At 54.6% G+C, this 23,331-nt stretch overlaps 1 protein-coding gene across 2 annotated transcripts; it reads right to left on the reverse strand.

Moving 5' to 3' along the window:
* Positions 1–1,465: 1,465 nt before the first annotated feature.
* On the reverse strand, positions 1,466–20,900 carry LOC142065280 (bMERB domain-containing protein 1-like). 2 transcript variants are annotated; one of them, XM_075111255.1, is made up of 7 exons: positions 20,738–20,900; positions 13,467–13,587; positions 8,343–8,416; positions 4,833–4,947; positions 4,641–4,714; positions 3,538–3,652; positions 1,466–1,928 (listed from the first exon to the last, which is right to left on the reverse strand). In XM_075111255.1, exons 2-7 carry the CDS (start codon positions 13,568–13,570, stop codon positions 1,556–1,558), a joined length of 855 nt encoding a protein of 284 aa, XP_074967356.1. In that variant the 5' UTR covers positions 13,571–13,587; positions 20,738–20,900; the 3' UTR covers positions 1,466–1,555. The 2 variants fall into 2 exon arrangements, with proteins under 2 accessions (XP_074967356.1, XP_074967358.1); XM_075111257.1 differs by having other exon boundaries at positions 1,839–1,928; positions 3,512–3,652.
* Between the last annotated feature and the right edge of the window lie 2,431 nt (positions 20,901–23,331).

Below are 23,331 nucleotides of genomic sequence, written 5' to 3' on the forward strand. Positions count from 1 at the left end.
AGGGCAGGGAGTGGCCCAATCTGTCCCATCAGCTCCAGGATGGATGCTACCCGTGATGGCCTGTCACCCCTGCTTGGACAACAGCCCCAGCTGTGTGTTGCACTTCACTCCATTACACAGGGTTGGCAAAGCAGAGAGGAGCTCTCTGTGACTTAATTTTCCCCTGGGATCTAGAGGATGCTCTCTCCAGCCCACACTGAAACCTCCCTGAAGCCAGGAGAGCACCAGGAACTGGAAGGTGGTGTTTGTAGGATGCTGCATGCCATTAACAAGCAGCACAAAATGTAAGCAGGCTGCAGACTGACCACTGCAGTCAACTCAGAGGTGACATGAACCAAAGCAGGGTCAAATTTGCTAGAGATGACCAGGTGCCATGTTGGCCCACTGGGGCCTTGCACCCTGGTCTGTGAGTGTGCAGGGGGACTTTGTGGACTTTTCTGGCTGCTGGTAAGATCCATAGCAGGATGAGATTCTTTAGGAAGGACAAGTGAGCGGAAACCCCCTTGCAAAGGTTAGAGAACAGGTTCCCACACACTGGGTTTTCTGGCAGTGCTGATGAACAAATGCAGGAAGAACTTGGACCTGCTTATGGCATTGCACCAGGAAGGATCCTACCTGTGTTGTGTCTTAAAGGGATGAATGTGCTATCGGGTGCAATGAAAAGAGCCAGATGGCTTGTGACCATCTCACTGGCATGGGCGTGCTGGACAGCGAGCCATGCAGGAACACCATCTCAAGACCCTCCAGCAAGATGCAGCAGGATTGAGCTAGAGGAATGAGCATTTTGGCCAGAGGGCAACCAGAGCTCTTGGGCAGCCACCCAAATGGGAGGCCACCCCGGGACACCCAGTAAAGCCATAGCAGCCTACAGGGCAGAAGTGCAGGGCAGGAGATGTGAGAGGCCTTCACACCCAGCAAGAAAGAGAGCCCGTGTCCTGCCGCGATGGGCATTAGCAGCTCTGGCTGTGCCACCTCAGCACAGGTGAATGCTTAGAAGGGACAACAGGAACTGGGACACTGGGTGGCCGCAGGGTGCGTGAGTCTTTTGCACAGGACTTTATGTCCAGCTCACGGTGTCAAGCCCAGAGGCGCTGGCTGGGGCACTGGAGGGCAGGACCGATTGCCCTCCTGGCAGTGAGACTCTCTCTCACCTGCTGTCTCCACCTTCCCCTGCCACTTTTCCAGAATCCTGTTTGGTTTTTGTTTCCTTCTGTGTGTTGCCCTGTTCTGAATTTTTCTCCTTTTCTCTTTTGCTCTAGTATCTTCCTTTTTCTTGGAGCTGAAAAGTGAATCCAGTAATAGTGAGGTGGAGAAAGCAGCTCATCTGCCTGTAGTTCAACACATCAGGTCTGTGCTCAGGTGATAACTTCACAGGAATTAGCCCTTCATTCAGCCGGTTCTGGGGACTGCCCTTCACGCTTTCCTCAGCTCTACCCAGAGCCATAAAGCACCTTGCAATAAAACCGATACAAGCACAACGAAACCCAGACCAGAGACATTCCCCACCAAGAGTCCTCAGGAATCATCCCGTAGAGACTCACACAGTGGTAAAGGACTAAGGATGAGACATCATCTGTGGCCACAGCATGTCTTGGACAGTGAAGCACAATGTTCTCCAAACATTAGCTCCCAGTGCTTTTTTTATTACCGTGTCCAGGTGAAGGCCTGCACCAGTCCTCTTTGTCATGGACTCGCTTGCCGCGGCTGCCCACACCTCTTCCAAGCTGAGCTCGGGTGGAATTCGGTGTTCATTGATGTCATGGAGGAGACGACCATTAACGTGGCACGAAGGGGACATGCCATCATTCGAGCTTGCACCAGCCTGCTTGGGAAGTCTCTTCGGTGGTGGTGCTGCAGTGGGAAGCATGAACGATGATGGGAAGCTGAAACTCTCTGAGGAGAGCAGACTGTGGACTCTGGCTGGAGACCTGGGGAGGAAAGGCAAGAGATAGGAAACCATGGGTTGCAGCCATGGGATCCACTTGGTGCCCCCCTTCTTCAATGGCTAGAAAGCCAACCCTGATTTACAGAGCGCCTAATGCCAATGAGACTAACTCTCAGGTGTCAGGCCACCTGCCACAGTGGAAGTCTCCACTAGTATTAAGGATGAGACATACCCTCCCACAGAGAACAGACACTGGACCTCCATTACCATCATCTTCCTCTTGCACAGTGCTTGTCACACACGCTGTCAGGCGGGCCCTAACACTCAGCTTTGGCCGTGCTCATCACCTACTGGGTGAAGCCCAGGGATGGAGGAAGGTGTGAGCTCAGTGGGTGGGTGGTCTCACGTCCTTGCAGTTTCCCTGTGATGAGCTGTAAGGTCTGGACTCAGCTTGGTGGTGCTGGAGCCCAGAGTTTCACTTCAACTGTATTAAAGCACGTCCTTATAGACATAAGTTCATCTCAGATGTGACTTGCTTCACTTGTGTCCTCATCACACTCTGTCAGGGGTGAGCTCAGCTCACCAGCTATCACCAGTTCAGCCTTTGCTTCATCCCACACCAAGCTGTTTTGCTTTACTTGTCTGCACCCCACAGCCACCAATTTTGGCAGCATGTACTGTGAAGCAGTGCCATGCATAGGTACAAGGGTAAGGATGCAGCTTGAGCCAGGCAGAGCTGGTCCAGTGGGGATCCAGCCACCCACCTCTGTGAGCCCGGTCACTTCAGCCTCCTTCTGGGATGCGGTGGGGAAGTCCACACCATGCTATGCTGGCAAGAAGCGCCCTTCTATGGGTCTTCTATTCCCTGAGACTTCTACAAAGTGACAATGTTTGGAATGGGTTTATGTCCTGGACCACTGGCAAATGGATGGGGACTTGTCTGGTTGCCCCTCAGCAGCCAGGGGATGGTTCTGCACAACTGACACAGCCTGGCCCTTAGTAAACTTTGTTTTAAAATAATGGGCACATCACTTCATGGTTGGGCACCTGTGGCTGCCAGCAGATGACAGTTATTTAACCGCAACCTGCTGAAAAGGAGCAGGCAGGAGGATCAGCAAGGAGGCACGTGAGGACCCTCAAGGACAGAAAGGCCTGACGGCCTCTTAGGTCTTCAGAGAAGACGCTACAAGACAAAGGCATCGGTGGTGTAACTCCGTGAGCACCAGGTGTGCACAGTACATCTGACCGATAGCTCCCTCCTGCACGTGCTTACAAGGAGATGCCTTGGTGCCTGGGGCACACTACCAGCAGTGCGCCTGGCCCTGCTCCTCCCTGCCCTCCATCTCTCTTCCACTCTCCACCCCTCCATCCCCTCGCCCTCCTCCCAACCACAACCACTGCCGCCTCCCTTCCCAGGACTCAGTGGGGGCCCAGCACTTTTCCCTGATGGCAGCCCCCAAAGCAGGGCTGCAGCCTGGTGGTCCCTCCTGCCCCACACCCGCAGCTCCAGGCGCTGTGCGTGTCCCAGACATCAGCGCTCACCCACCCCACACAGGCATTTGGTTATTTCCACACGCCAAGGAAGCCCCTCCTGCCCGGCCCAGCTTCCCGGGATGTGTACGCTACCATGGAGGAGCTGGGGGCTGGCCTACATGATGGAGCAGGTGAAGCCACAGCACTCCTTGAGGAGGGTGAGGCCCGTCTTGGTCATGTACGGTGCGGAGGTTTGCTGCCCCCTGGAAGTCATTTTCTTCTCTTTGACAGGAGCTACAGAAAGAGGAATCGGTGTCTGTCTGGTGACAAGAGCACACGCCCAACACTTCTTCTTAGAGCTCCTTTCAGGGCTAAGATGCTGACCCTCTTCAGACCCACAGCTGGGCATGAGCACCTGCATCCAGGAGGCACATCAGCATGTGTGCTACAAGCACAGAGACCCTGGGCTGGAAATGCCTCTCACCACACTGGGGAGGTGTTCCTCCAGCAATGATGGAGGCACAGGGAAGAGGGTAGCTGTCAGAGGCCATAAAGAAAGGAGGACTGGATGGATACCACAACTTGTGACCTTAGCTAATGGTGCGATGAAATGTAAGGAGCTGGTTGGAAAGGGTCAGATGAAGTACATCAGCCATAAAAGGACACCTACCCCGTCCCCATTCCCATAGGACATGCTGGCTGGGAAAGGCCAGGAGGGAAATGGAATCAGAATCCCAGAATCCCAGGCTGGAAGGGACCTCAGGGATCATCTAGCCCAACCTTTCTGGGAAGAGCCCAGCCTAGACAAGGTGGCCCAGCACCCTGTCCAGCTGACTCTTGAACATGTCCAATGTGGCTGAGCCAACCCCTTCCCTGGGGAGATTATTCCAGTGGTGACTGTCCTCACTGTGAAAAATGTCCCTCTTGTGTCCACTCGGAATCTCCCCAAGAGCAACTTGTGTCCATCCCCTGTGTCCTCTCCACGGGACTCCGTGTAAAAAGGGAGTCTCCATCTTCTTTGCAGCTGCCCCTTAAGTACTGGTACGTGGGGATGAGATCCCCTCTGAGCCTAAGCATAACATCTGTACCAATTCAGGATGTTTCCACAATGTGATCTCAAGCACCAGCATCCCCCAGTTGCCATTTCCCCACACCCTCCTCAGCAACAGATGGCCTTCATGTAAACTAGCCCCATGCAGAGCAATAAAATCTGGGGGACAGAGTGCTTAGAGAAACTGCCAGAGAGGTTCAATGCAAGGAATAAAACTCATCAACCACCTACTTGCTTTCTGGAGGTAGCTTTTGGAAAGCTTACTCTGCAGGAACTCTGCCATTTCTTTGTCTTCTTCTCTTTCCCTGTGGCAAAGAGATTGGTTAGCACTCAGGAAGGGAGTAGCAAGGCATTCAGGACCATCTGGCAAGACACAGTACAGATCAGATGACAGACTGTACTGTCCTCAGTGCACCCAGTTACCTGAGCCTCTCAAACTCCACATCATCCACCAGGAAATCCCGTGTTTCCACCAGCTTGTGTATCTGCTGCACCAGCTCCTCTTCCCTCTGCTTCTCCTCGTTGGACTTCTCATTCTCTGCAGCACAGGGAACACATTTAACGCACCAACAGGGGCCACCCTGCCTGTGCCAAGGCTAAGCTTGCTCTGCTTCTGCTCAACCCGGGAGCAGATGTGAGAGTAGGGGTAAAAGCCAACCCAGAGGAAGCACATGGATCCAGATACAGGCTGCTAAATAAGCAACAACTTCATCCCCCAACCACCCTGGCTCGAATCATCAAACTTTGAATTTTTAGCTTCTTTATCAAAATTTTCATGGGGTTGAGCACTGCAAGATGCTACTGTGAGCTTTGCAGAGCAGAGGAAGGGCTCCTCAACAAGGTGACCTCTGTGGTGGAAGATGACCATGGCTTACCCAGCATCTTCACACTGCACTGCTGAAGAGGCTGGGTACCGGGACTCAACAAGCTCAGAAATGCCAGACCCTTCAGCTAGGATGTGCTTAACCCACGTTTCCCATGCCAGCACACGCAGCCGGTCTCAGCTTGGCCCTGAGCTGGGTAGGGGTCCAGAGACCTCTGAGCCAGATCCTCCATGTGGCTGAGAAACCAGCAGGGATTCAGGTGCGTAGGGAATTATCAACAATGCCCTGATGCCTTGGGAACACCTCACATCACCATTTATCCCATACATACAGAGACATGAAAACCAATAGGATGCACTGTTTTGGTAGCCTTATTCCCTTGCTGAACACAGCCCCTGTGATCTCATCCTCTACATCTGACCTTTCAAACCACTGCCAGCCCCATTCCCACCCCAGTGACAAGGAGGCCCACAAGTGTCTGCCAGGCTGTTTTGAATGTGTTAGTCTTGGTTGTCACCTGAACGCCCAGACTGACCTAGCTCGGGCACGGTGGGACCCACATACCTTTGGGCAGTGAGTTAGTGAAGACCTGAAAACTCTCACATCACTGTGAAGTCATGTCCTATATAAATTGGTACATAATGGTAAGTGGGATATGTGAAGATGACAGAGATAGGGCTAAGGAGTGTTAAATATGAATGGAGAGCTACCTTAGGTGGAAACTATGACTGTGCTGAAGCTATTTAATACCATTTCTGAATTCAGCAGCCAGCTCCAAAATCAGTCCGGCACAGGACAGATCAATCTCCAGTCTCCCTCCAGCTGAATAAAAATGCAGTGAAATTCACAACATGGAGCGAACCCTGTAGGCTGGGTTTCAGCAGTTGCCTAAATTAGGTATTGATTTGTAGTTTAAAGTCTGCTATATATTGATCGGAGGTGCTGCTGCAGGGGTCCATGTAGCGGGGACTTCTCATAATCATCATGTTGTTAGAAACATCCCCAGCAAACAAAGGTTTCTCCTACAATTCTGGGCTTGTGCAGGGAGTGAGCTCAAGCTTCCTGGCAGAGAAAGCTGATCTGGACTGGGGTGTGGGCCACAGCTCCTGGCCTTCTACCATGAAGAGTTACTGTAAAGTCACCCGGCCGTGGGCACTGTCCTGTGGAGGAGCTCCCACCTGCCTGGTGGGAATAGGAGCATGTACGGTGTCATTTGGATGCAACACAAATCGGAAACATCAGGCTGTACATAAACATACCAGCTGTTTGGCGTTAATTAACAATCTGCATTCCTGAGTTAGAGCATGGCAGAGGTAACATACCCGCTGTATAAACACTGCGGTTTTCCCCTGCCTTGCTGATGTCAGAGTCCATCAGGACCACAATACCTCTCCAAATTATTAAAGGCACCTTGGTCTGGTGAGATTTCAAGCCACAGGTCTGGCTGAGCTCTGAGTAAGCACTGACGTGTTTGAGTCTTTATCCGAACCAAAGTTCAACACCCGATTTTTACGAATGATCTGCTGCTATAGTCTCACAAGACCAATGATTTGCTGGATTTTTCCAGCACAGTCTGATCTGAGCCAAGTTATAAAGAAGGCAAAAACAGCATCCCTGATGCAAGCAGCATTTTTTCTCTCAGCTGGATCTGGGAATGCTGAAGAGGCTAGAAATGAAAGACCAAAGGAGACGAAGGAAAGCCGGCCACATTTCTCAAGCTTCAGAGAAGGCCAAGTTTATCTCTGGTCCTGAGCCATCATTTAGGTCAAGTCTTGCTTTATGAACTAGAAGGTGTTTGAATTGAAAGCTCACAGGAGATTTGGGTCTATGTTTTGCAAGCAGCTCTCATTTTTACGGCAGAATCCTCTCCTCCCCTGTCTGAACCTCCCTCTGGATGCAGCCAGGTTGATTCTAACCGATCAAGACCTGCACATGAAGCAGCAGCTGGGCTCTAACTGCGTGCTGAAGATTCACAAGCACACACAGCATCGCGAAACTAGGGCATTAGAAAGGGTCACGGTTTCTTGCCTCCCTTGGCTTTGAGATAACCTTTGGGTACAGAACCGATGAGCTGAGCTGCTGCTCTGGGAAACAGATGTGCAAAGCTGGTCCCTTGTCTTGCACCCAGGCATCGCCCCTTGCTACACGCTCATTGATGTCAGTGAGTGCAGCAGCTTCAGAGAGATACTTGTGGTGGTCCAGATCTTAATGCTTGGATGGGTACAAATAAGCAGGGATGTGTCTCCCATCTGGGTCTGAAAACACACATAGAGTGCTTACTGGGGGCTGAACGAAGATGCCCTAGGAGGAGGCACAGAACAGTGATGGACCCAGCTTGTGGGGAAGCCTTTCTTGCTCGTTCTCATTCAAACCCCGAGCTGTTTGGCGTGTGCTTTCATTTGAATATTTTGGCTGAGGGGGTTCCTTTAGTGAGCCAAGGTTTGATCTTTGTTTGCCTCTTTTCAACATCCTGAGTGATTAATTCACCTAAATCAGGGACATCACTGAGCCCCTTTGGCATGACATCTCCCTAGCTGCAACCAGCAATCCTCCCCCGGCAGCTGCTGTCATCTGCCTATCACTGACACGCATTTCTGACATCGCCACAGCAAGAATTCATTGCTTTTCACAAACTTGAGGCCTTTGAAGGCATCTCCCCTCCTGCTACCTCCAAAGGGGCCCCTTCGTGGGGTGGTCAGACAACGTCCCCTGCTTGTCCTCTCAATTGCTTTGGGGATCTCCTCGGTGTACGTGGCAGGTCCCACTGTGTCAGCATTCATTGCCACCTCACTAAGCTCCTGTCCTGCTCCTATACCAGGACCCACGCTCTTCCTCAAAGGACTCGTGTTTTTAACTCCTTTTCTGTTTCCTCTGCCCTTCAGCCCAGGCCCGGGCAAGGACTCCCTGGTGGTACTGCATGCAGCAAAGCTCTCAAGAAAGATCTCAGGTCTGACCCAAGGAGCCATGTTCCTTGATGCTGCCTGCAGCGGCAGTGTCTCTGGGAGCATCCCGGGGTGGGAGCTGTTCAAGGGCTTCTTGTATTTCATAGAAGCCTTTCTGCTGATTGCAGTGGCAGGGTGCAGCTCTCTGAAGCTTTACAAAGCCTTACCTGGAAGGGCTATGAGTTTTTGAAGCTCCTTTTTCAGCCGGCTGATTTCTTTACAGAGCTGAATGTCATCCATCCTGCAGAGACACAAGTGAAACCACTGAGGAAAAGACGGAGAGAAAAGGTTCAAAACCTCCAGAGCAACACCCAACAAACACTGGAAGGCAATGCACTCAGTGCCTGCGGCAGGGAGCACAGATTTACCTGCCTTCCCACACGAAACGGCAGTCCATTTCATCTCAGAGCTTTTGTTGGAGCTACATGGGTTGTGTCACTGGTTGTTGGCAAAGAAAAAGTTTCATCACTCTAATGACAACGAAGCCTTATTAAAACCTGGCACTTCCACATGCAGTAGCAGCTGTGTTTCTCTTTCTCCCAAAAAATAATCCCCAGACAGCAAGTTCCAAAACCAAACGGAAGCTGCTGCCACATAAAAAGATCTGACTTTTTTATATTGCCTTTCTGCAGAATTAAAAAACAAGGTAGAAAAATGGAACACAACAGAGGAGGGAAATGTGCAAACTTTGCAGGTGTCTGCTGAGAAACAAGGTAATTTCTACAGGAGAAAAGGAGCCTGCCGAAGCCGCAGGCAGTGAAATCATCTCTGGCTCAAACCACACGACAGCAGCAAGATACCGATGAGGATGTCTCAACTCAAATGTCAGCACCAGCTGCTGATGGCGCGAACGGGGGATGCGCAGCCCTGTCCGTGCTGGAGGCAGTTTGATGATGTCTCGGAAGCACCACAGACACTCAGCCCGCTCCATGGGTGTACCAGCTCAAGCCCTGCTTGCTGCTCACTAGGGCTGGCAGGGAAGACTTAACCCAATTTATTTATTGATTTGTTATCAAAATCTCATGTCTATGCCCTCACTAAAGCCATGCTTGGACAAGTCTGAGAAACGATGGCATCTGGCCATGATAAGCATCGCTGTGCTCCCCACCTCCCGACCTCTCGTGCCAGCAGGCTTTAGAGACTTCCTTGCTTTGCCCTTTAGGGTTCTTTCCTCAAAGTCCTCCTGCTTTCTGCCAGCAAGTCATACCCACAGCGAGCAGCGGCCCAAGGGGTGCCCTGCCCTGTCTGCCCTTCCAGTGGTCTCCAAGGTTGCATCAGCCTAGGGCCAGCCACATCTCCAACCAAAGGATGACAAGTCCAACCCATATGATACTTTTGCTCATGCTCTGAGCCCTCCCTGGGATCCTCACACATTATCCCTCACTGGGAAGATGAGAAAAAGCCAATGCTGCTCTGACGTGGCATCCCGAGCCTCAGCGCAGTCCAGCCAGCCAGCAGCAAGTGAAGCGCTACTTCCTTGGCATTAAGGTACCCAGGAACTGAAGTGTCTGATCAGGGCTTTTGGCTGTTGGATCATTTGAGAAGAGTTTTTTAAAGCCCTTGCACCCCGTGGCAAGGCGCTGAATCTCCTGATGAGGGTTGGACTGTTGAGCTGGGATTTGGAATGCTTCTCCAGGCTTACCTTGGTGTGGCTGAGCCACTCTGGCCAGACTATCTGGCATCTCCCCACCTCTTGTTACCTGGCCTGAAGTTAAGAGAAGGTATCTCCATCCAAAATCCAGCCCCAGATTTTCCAGGTGTAACAGGCTCCCACACCCCCAGGACCAGAAATTGCTCAGTTGCTGCATCCGTGAAGCAACCCCTTCACTGATACATCAGTCCTCATGCTCTCAACACACATCTTCCAGGAGCTTGGAGCCAGCAAAGGCACAAGAAACCCCACGGCAGAGGGTCTGGGGTCAGGCAGCGCATTCAAACAGTGCTGAACAGCTCCACCAGCAGAAGAGGGGGTTCCAACCATCACCCTGAGGTAGATGTGGACACTCTGACCAGAAGCATTTCCTTATGACAGTGCAACTGATCCACCTGTATCTAAGGGGTTCCTAGACCTCACAGACTTGTGACTGCAGCCCTGCATGTTTTAGAGAATAGACGTGGGCACTGAACCATGAGCAGTCTGTGCTGGGAAAATACCTGGTGGCACAAACCTCTCAGCTGGAGACCACAGGTCTCTGGCACAGGATTTGGCCCTGCACTACCCTGTGCACAGTGCTGTGCCTACACGGGGTGGGATGGGAAGCATTTGCACCCATTAAACATCACGTTCAGCAACCAGTTTCATGAAGAAGGTAAGCACCAACATCGCAGGGCACAGTGGTTGTACCATCTGTACTGAGCCTGCAAGAGGAGCAGCATGTCCAAATGTTGACTGCAAGGAATCAGCCGACCCATTTTCCACATAGCCAGAGGCACCATACATCCTCTTAAGCCCTACCAAGCACCCAGCATCTTAGCACAAGCTTCCCAAGGTCAGCCAAGCCTTCGATGCAGAGGGACTCCTTGGATGCTTTGCAGGGCACATGGGAAATCATCCAACCCAGAAGAGCACAGCTGAGATTTCTAGCAAGCTCCATGGCCGTGAGTGACGAGAAACCCTAATGCATAAGCTGTGTCTACAGATAATACATGATTGACTCATGAGCTGCTGCCACCTTGAACAGATGTGCCTTTGGTTCCCTTTGAAGCGTGCGTTCCTAAAAGCCCTGTCTGCATCTCCAATAATCCTGCTGGCCTTCCACTGAGTCACGCCGTCCACCCTTTCTGGGATGAGTCATATTTGCTGGAGCTACTTGAAGATGGAGCTTTGTCAGCTGAGCCGACGACACCAGGAATATTAATTAGGGAAAGGAAAATAAACAGACTGATGAAGAGGGACCCTGTGAGATATTGCTGGAGTAGAAGAACATCCCAGGTACGGGAGAAGACTTCCTCTTGGCTCTGACAATTTTTGCTCTGACGGCATCTTCATTTGTTCGCATACTGCACTGGGCAGCTCCACCGATGCCGACGTCCGGGAGCTGCATGTGCAGGACAGGGAGGTCTGTTTGTCCTTTTAGTGCCTGCTCATAGTCCTGTGGTGGCTGAGCCCTGAGCTCGTACAAAGAGCACCAGCGGGGATGTCTGCACGGGACACGTGGGCAACAGGCTGATCGCTAGTGATATGCTTATTAAAATTAAAATAAACAGTCAAATGATAACTGAAATATTATTAAAAATAAATCAGAATTTAATTCTGTAAAAACTGATAATGAGAATAATAAGTGGGCAATAACAAAAATTTTCATTTCAATAAAACCTGGGAGAGATTGCAAAGACAAGCACCCAGAAGGGGGCTGCTGGAGCTGAGATTGCTTCTACCACCGGCAATAAAACTTTTTGCAGCATCAGCTGTAGCCGTGCTACCCCTGTGCGGCCCCGGGGAGCGGATCGGAGCACTGAGCGGGTGAGGCGCAGAGCTGACTCTCCCACAGGAATTTCAGACCTTTCTTTTTGCCCAATAAAATATATAGAGAAATACTGGGGCCTTCATTGTTTTCCACAGCACAGACATCTCAGAAGCACTGGAACACTTTAGTCTGACACTTCCAACATGAAGCGAACGCCGATCGCTATCCGCTGAGGTCACTGCCCCATCTGGCAGCACGCCACTGGAGATGTCCATTGCCCTGAGACCCACAGATCCTGAATATTTCATATTTTCCCCCCATTGGGGAAAAAAGCCCCTTTCAGCCTCAACTCCCCATCATTTTTAACCCTCTCCTGCCAAACCCAGGCCTGGGGATCCCTCTTCTCCAGCAGCGGCGCTGAGGGAGGCCCTTGGCTTTCCCCGCCTCGCAGAGCTGCTGATGCTCGAGTTCCCCCCAGCACCTCCAAACCACTCCGACATGTAATCCCAGCATTGACAAATTTCTGAGTGATCACTTTTGCACCCGTACCCACCCCAGTATGTGACTTCTGTAGGTGATTTCCTTTTGTTTTCCCAGGGCAAGCCAAGGAAGAAAACAAATAAAAGGAGAAAAAAAAAAAAGCAAGAGGTGTGAGTTTTGGCAGCACCTGTGAGATTTAGGTACCAGTTGCCATGGAAAGCATTTAAGAACTACACTTTTTATGACTCCCAAAGATCCTTTTCAACAGTATATTCAGGGGAGCTGTGCCTCAGAGAAGTCATCACTCCAAATCTGAGCCTCTAAACCACAGTCCAGCTCACAGCTCCCCCAGACAGTGGATTTACACAGGCATTTCCAGGCTTTGGTGATCCCTGTAGTGCAGGTACCACTGGGGACCCAGACACACTAAAAAAAGCAGCATATCAAGTGCTGCAGGCCAGTAAATATGACATTTGTCATGACCAGGAAAGGATCCCAAGCTTTGCGCTGACCTGACAGCACGGGACCTCAGGACTGGGCCGACTACAGCAATTTAGTGGTGTTAAAAAGCTTAATCAACCCAGACGATGAATGCTAGTCAATCCTTTTCCTCCCAGATACACCAGGGGAAAATGTTCTTTATCACCCTGAGAGCTGGTTAGTACCACTGCAACACTGTGACTATTTGATTGCCCTAAATGTGAAACGCCTCTGGTGTTTTACTCAAAAACTGCTTTGATTATTGAAATAGACCCTGGAGAAGGTCCCTCCCTCTGCACCTGGCTGCAAAGGCTGTGCTGGGAGAAGAGAGCAGGATGCAGGGTGGGGATGGGCATCGGGCACCGATGGTGGTCCAGCCCCGATGGGTCCTGCTGCCCCCCCACAGCCAGGGGATGGGTGAGCAAAGGAGGAGCTGGGAGGACATGTAATACTGCAACGTGGAGAGACTAAACTGTGGTTGTGTGGCTGTTTGACGGCCAGAGATGCTGGGGCAAAGCACTCTCTCCAGACAGCAGCAATGAGCTACCAAACCTCAGGTCCTTCCCAAGGCCAGCCCAAGAGCCACGCACTGGGGAAGAGTGTGGACCCACTGGAAAGATGCGGTACTTGTGGTTGAATACAGAAATATTTTACTGTAGTTAAACCCATGCCCTAAACTCTGTTTGCACAGCTCAAATCATCAGAGCATCAGCGGCAGCTTTGTAACAGGGACCCATTCGAGCCCCTTCCAAGAGCAAGGCCAGAGCAGAGGGAGAGGCTGCGCTTCCAGGTGGAAAACAAGGCAGAAAGCAGCCTGAGCTCTGCTCATCCCCAGGGAGGGTCCATGTTTCACTGGGCAGGCATAAAAAACCAGTGGCGTGACCCTGGGAAGGGGTGACAGTGCGGGAGGAGGCAGGTACTCACATGTACCGCAGCTCGGACTCCCTCCTCACCAGGATCTCCCTGATCCTCTCGATTTTGAAGAGCTCCCCTTCGATGTCATCGATGGTGGTGGTCGAGTCGGCCATGGAAACAATCTCGTCCTCTGCAGATGAAACGGGAGCCACATTAGCCAGCAGGAGATATTAAACACGTGCTGAGGACAACAGGGACCATAGGGCTGTCATGGGAACCCCCCATGCAAACACCAGACCAGCGTAACAACTAAGCACGTGCAGTTTGAAACTCGTTTTCAGGCTTCTTGCTACCCTGCTGGGTGCTGCAAGAGGAGACAGCCCAAGGGGCACATGGAAAGTCACCGACATAAGCAAGGGCACTGAGCTGCTGGCGACTGTTTTGCCTTTATTTTTGCTTTGTGTGAGGCTGGGCACCGGCACAGGTCTGCTCGTTGCTGCGTTAGCATCAAAGCCACTTTGGCTTGCTGAGCACAGCTCCAAACACACATGCAATATGCATGAAGTGTCTGCATGAAAGAAGACCTCAGAGGCCAGCAGGCCACCTCATCTGAGCTTGCAGCTCTCTGAGCCTTAGAAATGAGCATCGTTTCATCTGCTTGTGCTGGCTATGCAGCACACCCTGCTCGCACCAATGTTGCAGTGGGCTCTGCACTGCTGAGAAAGCTCCAAATTTCTGGGGTCTTCCCCTCTGCTGAACAGCAGGAGGCCAAGGGAGCTAAAAACTGCTGGAGAGGATAGGAATATCTTTTTCCAGAACCACATAAGTCTCAGGCATCTCCAGCACATGGACAGACCCCCAGAGACACGAGCCTCTCCTCCAGTGAGTGCCAGGACCAAATGCTGGGCCCATATAGCACAAAGGCGTCTCCTAAGGAGTTGTGGAGGTGAAGCTCCCATAGCTGGTTCCTTTCCATCACAGGCTGGATGAAGATCCCCTCGTGATCCCTGCTCACTGGGGGAAAAAGCCCCCGTGGAACCCAGCCAGGCCAGTTAGGCTCCCTTATCCTCTGGAGTGCTGAGCATCATCCTCTGTAACCCACTTGGGGAAACTGAGGCAGGGAAAAGGGATGTCATTTGCTCAGGGCAAGAGGCAAGAGACTCACAGCAAAATGTGGGGAAAAGGGGCTGTAATTTATACTTTAGAAGAGTGCAGTGGCAATCCCAGGGACAGACAGGACCAGAGCCCAGCAACCTCGATCCACTGCTCTGACCACCAGTTCTGCCTCCTCCCCTCTACTGGTTGACCACAGATGTCCCTCTGATGTCCCGTTGGTTTACACAAGACTGTCACACTGATCTCGCCATGGATGCCGTGCCGATTCACGCAGTGCCTGCGAGCCCGCACGTCCCACAGCGGCTCCCAGCCCGTTTTATGGGGATAGCTGAGGTTTTGCTCCCAGGCCAGCTCCCACCCCCCAGCCTGGTCAGGCTCTCAGGGACACATCACTGAGCTTATCATCAGTGACATGCAGCAGCACATTTATCACACACAGGCTCATCTGGCTCCCCTGTGATGTGCACACAGCTCAGGTTGGGGAGGGGGGGCTCAGCAGCTACAGCAAAGCCAGGCTATGAGAAAACATTAAACATCACAAACATCAGGGGCAAATTCTGTTTCCTTTGAATCTCCACAGGACACATCTCCCCTCCAAGACTTTGCCCGCTTGCAGCCCTGGCACTTTCCCTGTGCAGGAAGAATGGAAAGCACAGCCACGGAGCACCAGCCATGGGAGCAGGATTTTCTGGGCAGCTGAGGTCTGGGAACGGGAGATGTCAGAAGCAGAGTGCGTTGCTTGGGGATCCCAGATGGGACCCAGGCCAGTGCTGAGCGCTACAGGTCAGGAAGACATGAAAGCACAAGGCAAAACACTCTGCACTCGCTGGTCCTGATACTCGGACTCACTGACACTTGGAGATTATCCCCCTCTTCCCCTAGCTACAAAGGCTGCATTCAGTCAATACCAGCTCGTTGAATCCTCGACCATTCCCCATCCTAAGCTGTCAGGGTATTGTCAGGAACCAGTGACTGCTCATGACAGACCAACAAATACATGGGCTGGATGAGGTGTGGGGTTGGGTGAGCTGCCCTCCATCAGTTCTTGCTCAGTGCCTCTGCTGCAGATTTGCACAGAAACCCTCCCTCAGCCTTGTTTCTATGGGCCTGAAGGGGGTTGCTAGGGGACCGGACTGTGGTTGCTACAGGACGAGGATGCGGTTGCTAGGGGACCGCACTGCGGTTGCTAGGGGACCGGGATGCTGAGGTCCCTCATCTGAAGCATCCTGCTGTTCTGCCACCCAAGAGCTCCTCTGGCCTGGGATATTTTGCTGCACCTGCACCCAGCGCTGCCGAGCAGCTAGGGTGATGCGCTGGGGACGGGCAGGATCTCCCTGCAGATGACAGCAGGCACACAGGTAACGACACACCTGAAGGTGCCGATGGTACAGCCGGCGTGCGCTTGTACAGCACTGGCTACAGAGGCAGCCAGCCACTCCCTGGGGCTCCAGACCTGTCAGTAAAAAGCTGCATTGCTCCAAGTGTTGCTTCTGTGACCAGGCTAAAATGACAAGGCTGATTATTCTACAGATGCTCCTATAAACGAAGATACGAGATTTCATTAGCCAAGGACACATTTACTCACTCCTAGGAGCACAGGGGTGGGTCTGGAGGAGGGGGACTGTCACTCCTGGCCTGGGTGGGTGGGTGAATAACCCAGAATATCTTTGATCACTGGTGGCAGCAGTTTTGGCTGAGGTTATCAGCCAGCTGTTTCCCAGTGGGTGAGCGCAAGGGCTTGAAACAAGCGTCAGCATCACTTTTTCTGCCTTTTCATCCCAAAACCTCATTAGTAGAAGCCATCCCAGACAGGAAAGGTGAATCCTTGCCTGTGTACATGAAGGGAGGAGGTGGCAGTGCTGGGTTGCTCTCCCTCATCTGCAGCAGGAGGCTGGGATGTGATTTCAGCCCATAGGCAGCTGCCCACAAGAGTGAGAAAGCTCCTGGCTTGACCGTGGGTGGGCTCCCATCAGAGGCAGGGAATGCAGCATGGCTGGGGACCACCCAGCCGCCCTCACGCACCCCTCCTCCCTGGGTACCTTTCTGTAGGACACTTCCCGGCAGCCTCCCACTGCAGGTGTGGAGCTTCCCGTGAAACGGGGGCAGCGGACAGGACTACACCGGGCAGCAGAACAGCGGCTGCGGGACTGGAGCTGGAAGCAACCCTGCCCTTGGCTGTGCCCTCAGGTTGGCGTGGTTGGGGTCATGGCACTCTGCGTCCCTCAGGCGAGATGAGACGAGTCCTCGGGCACACCAGGGAACTGCTCACCAAAGCAAGCCCTGGACAAGAAGCTCTAAGAGGACAGTCATATGCTGGAGCTGCTTAATTCAGGGCAGAAGCAGAGGAAGGGCAGTCGCTCCTGCAAAATGAAGCCCATGAACCCTGGGAGGGAGCACGTGGACAAGGGGACACAGAGCTATGCCTCTGCACCAAAATCATCCACTAAACCCCACAAGAAACCAGTGAGTCCACACAGGAGACTGATGTGCAGCTGATAGGATGGTAAGATGAACTTGCTGATGGAGAATCCTTCCATCTGCCAGCATCAGCTTAGGACTAAGAACTGAACATCGGAGCAAGGGCAGGGGCTGGAGCACGGGATGGGTGAGGAGAGGCTGAGAAAAGCAGGTTTGTTCAGCCCAAAGAAGAGAAGGTGAAGGGGGCTCTCACGGCTATACCCACCTACCTAATGGGAGGATGCAGAGAAGACGGAGCCAGACTCTTCAGAGGTACATAAAGATCAGACAAGAGGTGATGGTCTTCTCTGGAGAGATTCACCCCCCACCTGGACGCGGCCCTGTGCCCCCTGCTCTGGGGGTGCCTGCTCAAGCAGGGGTGGGACGGGATGAGCTTCAGAGGGCCCTGCCAACCCCCACCAGTCTGTGAGTCTGTGATGGGAACAGCTGAAACATGGGAAATTCCACTGAGATACTAGGAAAATGTTTCTCCTCAGGTTGTTAAGCCATCGGAACAGGGAGTAGACAGGTTGTGGGATCTCCATCCTTGGTCCAAAATACATAAAATCATTAAGGTTGGAAAAGACCTCTCAGATCATCAAGTCCAACGGCCAACCCAACACCCCCAGGCCTCCTAAACCATGCCCTGAAGTGACACGTCTACAGGGTTTTTGATCACCCCCAGGGACGGTGACTCCCCACCTCTCTGGGCAGCCTGTGCCAGGGCCTGACCGCTCTGGCAGGGAAGACATTTCCCCTAATACCCAACCTAAACCTCCCCTGACGCAGCCTGAGGCCGTTCCCTCTCGTCCTGTCACTGGTGACTTGGGAGCAGAGACCAGCCCCCCCCTCACTCCAGCCCCTCTCAGGCAGCTGCAGAGAGCAAGAAGGGTTCCCCTCAAAATACCTCCTGGACAAGGCTGTGAGCAACATGATTCAACTACTAAGCCTGCTTTGAGCAGGGGTTTGGACACGGTATCTCCAGAGGCCCTTCTCAATCTAAATTCCTCTCATGAAATGAGATCAGTTTGTGACGACTGATTGGGACGTGCATGGATCTTCCCTGCTAGCTCAGGAGATGCTTCCTCCAGGCAGATGTGGGGTGATGCTGAGCTCCGAACCCCAGCAGCCCCAGGCATGGGCCAGATCACAGCCTTCCTGAGACAGTGGTGAGACCAAAGGTCTCCGTGCACCCACCAACCCGTGTGACAGCAGTGACACCACACAGCAGCCACAAACGGCAAGTACAGACACTCAGAGTGCACAAGGGATTAAAACCCAGCACACCCTGAAAGCAGACAGCTGAGCAAAAGACCTCACTGGAAATGGTTTTGCCAAAGCTGAGAATGCATTTCTTACACCCCGCCTAAGTGCCTGGCACCAGCAAGGGCCTAAGGCAGGGATGGTTATTAAAGCTGTGATCAAGCTCACAGTCCTGAGTCTCCCTTCGGGCCACGCTGCCTGGGGGTCCCTTCGCTCCCCCAGCTGCACCCAGGACAGCGGGGCCAGACACAGAAGTCCACCCTGCGCTGCCCAAGCAAAAGGAGTCCTGACTGGCACCATTTCAACCCAGCAAACCAAGGAAGGGGACAAAGCTTCGATTTAAACTTGGAGATGCTCTAATCATTGCATACGGCCAAGGGAAGCAAGTATTGTTAATATGGAGTATAATAGCCAGAGAATTCCACTCCATATGGCTTTGGTGAAAACATTTAGACAGCCAGCAGCAACCCTGAGATGAGTCACAGCAGCAACCAGCACAGGGCTGAGTTTCAAGAGATTTAATTCATTATTAAAGTTGTGCGATTGATTGACAACCCCCTGGGGAGGGGGTCAGAGCTCTTTACTTGGGCTCCATCCCAAGAGGGCTTTAACTCAGCCGTGTTCTTTTCTTTGCCATGGAAAGCAGCACGGGCAGGGGGCATTCAGTCCATCAAAATCAGCCCTTGCTCCACAGGCTCCATAACGAGAGCGATGGTGACCCGCTGCCTGGCTCCGGGGCGGCCTCATCAGAGGCGGTGAGGTCCCTGTCACCCAGACTGCCTGGCAGGAGGGACACGAGCCTCCACGGCTGCCAACGCAGGGCTGTGCACGCTGGTCCCAGAGGACAGCATCATACTCAGATGGGAGCGATCACAGCTGCAGGCAGCCTGCAAACCACGGCACCGTGCCAGCGCCCCAGCTGCCCCCTCTAGTAAAACCAGGGAGAGACATGCAGCCGTGGCCCGTTGCAGCCACGGGGGATCTCTCTGGCTGTGTTTGTGCAGCCCTTGGCACAGTCAGCACCACTGGGGCCACGTTAGCCATAAAAAAAGACTAGAGTTCACAGGTGAGGTACCCCTGGGATGACTTACGGGGGGTATCGCTGGGGTGCAGCCCCTCTGCAACACCCCACTGCTGTTGTGCACACTCCCCTGGTCACCTCCCTGAGCCCAAGCAGGGCAAGCGGCCGAGCGGGCTCAGCGCTTCACAGGGTGGCCCTGAGATTCCTGGGACGGTAGCAATCAGCAAAGCAGCAGTCACGAAACAGACACCAACCATTGCCATGATCTCACCCAGCCTGAGGGTCCCCCAAGGTCTGGGATTTTGCAGAACTGCACGGAACCAGCAAACATCGCAGCCACCACAGCCCTGCTCGGAGGCGCCCGCGGAGGGATGCCCGGGCCATACCTAGAACCCTGAGTCTCGCAAGTGTTTGAGCCTTCCCTGGAGCACCCTGCTGTCACCCAGCTGCTGGGAGCAGAGGATCCAGGTGACAGAAGTGCCCAGACCCCCCAAGGGCAGGGTCTCCACATAGACTCTTCCCAGGCAGGGGAGGGTGTCAGGGGGAGGATACATATTGCCATGCTGAAAGGCACGAAGGAGAAGGGACTAAAATTCAGGCAGCTCACCGAGGAGGTGAGCAGCTTGATGGGCAGCACCCCCACACAGTAGTGCCAAGCAGGATGCTGGAGTTTGCTCCATCCCTCCTTCCCTGCCTTTCCAGCTGCCTGTCCCTGCCCCGCTGGGTGCAAGGGGCCGAGGGGACGCAGAAGGGGATGGGGAAGAGGAGAGGTTGGAGGGTGTCATGGCAGAGGGGCTGCAGGAGCCTCCCTCCCCAGGATGTTGCCCACAGCCCCGCATCGGGCCCCTTCCTCCCACTCCCACCCCACGGCTGGGGACTCTGCCCGGGCAATCCCCCTGGTCGGTGTCCGCACCCTCTGCCCACCCTATTTCATACTGGAGGAACTGGTCAGCCAGGAAAAAGGCAGCGAAGGACAGGGTGGGCACCCCAGCCTCCCAGTCACAGCCGTGCCCACAACCGGGCATGGCAGCACAGTGGGCTCCGTGTCTCTCCAGGCAGCATCCCTCCTGCCACTGGGTCGCTCCTCCAGCCATCCCTCCTTCCCGCCACCCCCTCCTTCCCTCCAGCCTTCCTCCCCTCCAGCCATCCCTCCTCACATCCAGTCCCTTCTCTCCGTCCTTCCTCTCCTCCATCCATCCCTTCCCTCCTTCCATTCACTCCTCTCCCCATCCAGCCCTTCCCTCCCTCCATCCCCCCTCCATTCACCCCTCCCCTCCGGCCCTCTCCCCCCCGTCCCGATGGCCGCGGCGCGGGGGCTCCGGCGGTGCCGGTACCGGTACCGGAGGCACCCGCGGGGCTCCCTTTGGTGGATGAAGCCGCCGGTTCCCCCGCCGGGTGCCCGGGGAGTCCCGGAGCCACCTGGGGAGGGGGGTAAAGTTTGGCTGGAGCAGCGTCCCTGCCCGCCCCGGTCCGCCGCGCTCACCTGGCCCCGCGCCGGCGGGCGGCCACCGGGTGGGCTCCAGCGATCCGTACCGGGCGGGGGTCCGCTCCCCTCCATGCCGCAGCGCTGCCCGCGCCGCTCCGCCGCTCCGCTCCGCCGGGGCGGCGGGGGCCTCCCGCCGCGCCGCTCCCGCCGCCCCGCGCCCTCTGCCGGCCGCCGACCCCGGCGTCCCCCGGGCCCCCCCCGCGTCCCCTGGACCCCCCCGAGGCCCCCCGCTGCCCCCCGGGCCCCGCCGCGTCCCCCGGCACCCCCCGCCCCCTCCGCTCCCCACAGCGTTCGCCGGACACACGCCCCCCCGGCCACCCCTGCTCCCCACATTGTTCCCTGGGTCCCCCCCGGGTCCCCCCGCTCCCCTCCGCGTCCCCCGGCCCCCCCGGCCCCCCCAGACTCCCAGCTATTCCCGTGTCCTCCCCGGGCTCCCCACTCCCCCTGCTCCCCTCTCGTCCCCCACGTCCCCCAGACCACCCCGGGGCCCCCCCACATTCCCCAGACCCTCAGCTCCCCCATGGTCCCCCCAGGGTCCCTGCTCCCCTCCACATACCCTGGCCCCTCTGCTCCTCCTGTGTTCCCTGGACCCCCCAGCCCCCCGGGTACCCGGCCCCCCCCCATCCCCCATCCCCCCCCGCATTGCCACCCGGGTTATTTCCCGGGACACCCCCCCACACACCCCTTTTTAGCCCAGACTGGCTGCTTCGCATCTCTGCACCCCCACGATTCTCCCAAAAACTGCCATCAATAAAAGCATATAAAATGAAAGCAGCCCGGCCTGGCTCTCTGGCTGCGGGGTCCTGGGGGGCTGCTTATGGGGGGTACACGCACTGCTCTTGCAAGTAAGGACTAGCAGGCTTTGCAGAGCCCACGTGGGATGCGGGGTGAGGCACAGCATTAAACAAGCCCCCCCAAAGGCACAGCGAGGAGGAAGCAAGGCCAGCTGCGCTTTCCAGCAGAAATAACTTTTCCCTATGGAAAAAGCACAACAGCGAGTGTTTAAAAAACCTCCAAAGGTATGTGTTGGTCGGAAATTCAAAGGTTTGTTGGTAGCGCCTTGGCAGCACCCACAGCAATAGGGGTCTCGGCAGTGGGCCCTCGGCAACGACCAGCGCCACCATCCTGAGGGCTGGTCCCAGCAAAGCGGAACGGGGACGGTGAGGATGGGCTGCGGATTGGGCAGCCTCCCGCTCGCAGGGTTTTACGCTTCCCCCTCACAGACACCAGAACCATGTGCTTACTCCACTGAGGAGTCACAACCTGCTGCCCTCCGTGCAGGCACACACCTCAGCACCACCGTCCCCAAAGCACGCGGAGAGGACACGCGTCCTCGGCTGGGGCACACGGCTCTGGTAGGACATGCCTACAGGTGGCACTGATGTCCCCAAGCTGGCTTTGTGCAGGAGCACAGGCCCAAGGCGAGGGGCGAGGCTGGGCGTAGGGACACGGGCACAGTCGCCACAGGGCTCCAGGACACCTTCCAGCACATTTTGGGACGTGCCACACAGTCACTGGGCTGGAGAGCAGCAGGGGCAGCGCAGCAGAGCAGTGAGGGCCAGACCTGCATAGAACCACGGAATGCCCTGAGCTGGGAGGAACCCACAAGGACCATCGAGTCCAACCCCTGTCCCTGCACAGGACACCCCAAATTCACACCGTGTCTCTGAGGGCCTTGGCCAAGTGCTTCTGGAACATCGCCAGGCTGGTGCCGTGATGCCTCCCTGGGGAGCCTGTTCCAGGGCTCCACCACCCTCTGGGGGAAGGACCTTCTCCTAATGCCCAGCCTAACCCTCCCCCGGCACATCTCCCTGCCGTTCCCTCGGGGCCTGCAGGGCAGCTGCAGGGCTCTGCCCTCTCATCCTGCCACCAGATATCCTCCCACCGGGCTGGCAAGGGACATTGCTGGAAGTCGATAGTCAACGCAATAAATAAGCTGTTGGTGAGCAAACCAGAGGCAAGGCAACGTAAGGGATGGGTCCAGAGGGTCACCCCCTGCAGAGAAACACCAGACTGTGGCATCTGGTATCAGGACCTTGCAGCACCCTTGTCTCTAGCTCCTCCCGTCCCCAGTGAAACAGGCTGCCGAGCTGACCTGTATGAAATGTCCTTACTGGAACTGACATGAATCTGAGCAAAATCTTGGAATTCCCATCTCCAAAAACCAGAGCGGAGGTGCTGACTTTTGATCTGGTCCAGTGTTTAAACCAGAACATGTGCAAGGGAGACCGCGCTTCATTCATTAACTGTGGCATAGAAATAAAATGAGGGGACGAAAATTAAGAGTCTATGCATTAAAAAAGGGGGGAAAATAAAGAAGAAAGGACATGGGAGCTGCTGCTCTGGGTTAGAAATGCAGCAGCAGCACCTGAGAGCCGGTGAACTGCGAGCAGCCGCAGCAGCGCCTGGGAATGCAGCAGCACCCCTCAGACAGGAGCACCACAAAGCCACGGAAATGTCCTGTAACCCACCCCAGAGCTGAGACTGTGTTTCTGAAAAAATATAGTTTCACTAATGGAATGATTGTTGCGGAACGCCCCCAGGTTTGTAAGGCAGCTGCACTGTAACTGTAACTCCCAGGCTCCCAGTTA

The sequence above is a fragment of the Phalacrocorax aristotelis genome, chromosome 16 (genome assembly GCF_949628215.1).
Source record: "Phalacrocorax aristotelis chromosome 16, bGulAri2.1, whole genome shotgun sequence".
In the NCBI taxonomy this organism is placed as follows: domain Eukaryota; kingdom Metazoa; phylum Chordata; class Aves; order Suliformes; family Phalacrocoracidae; genus Phalacrocorax; species Phalacrocorax aristotelis.

Excerpts from the sequence above, each read along its gene's own strand:
- LOC142065280 (XM_075111255.1), bottom strand. The coding sequence starts at position 13,570 with ATGGCCGACTCGACCACCACCATCGATGACATCGAAGGGGAGCTCTTC. Across the intron at positions 4,948-8,342 it reads AAAACTCATAGCCCTTCCAG|AGAATGAGAAGTCCAACGAG; the intron begins GTAAGGCTTTGT and ends CCTGTGCTGCAG. Across the intron at positions 4,715-4,832 it reads GTGGAGTTTGAGAGGCTCAG|GGAAAGAGAAGAAGACAAAG; the intron begins GTAACTGGGTGC and ends TCTTTGCCACAG.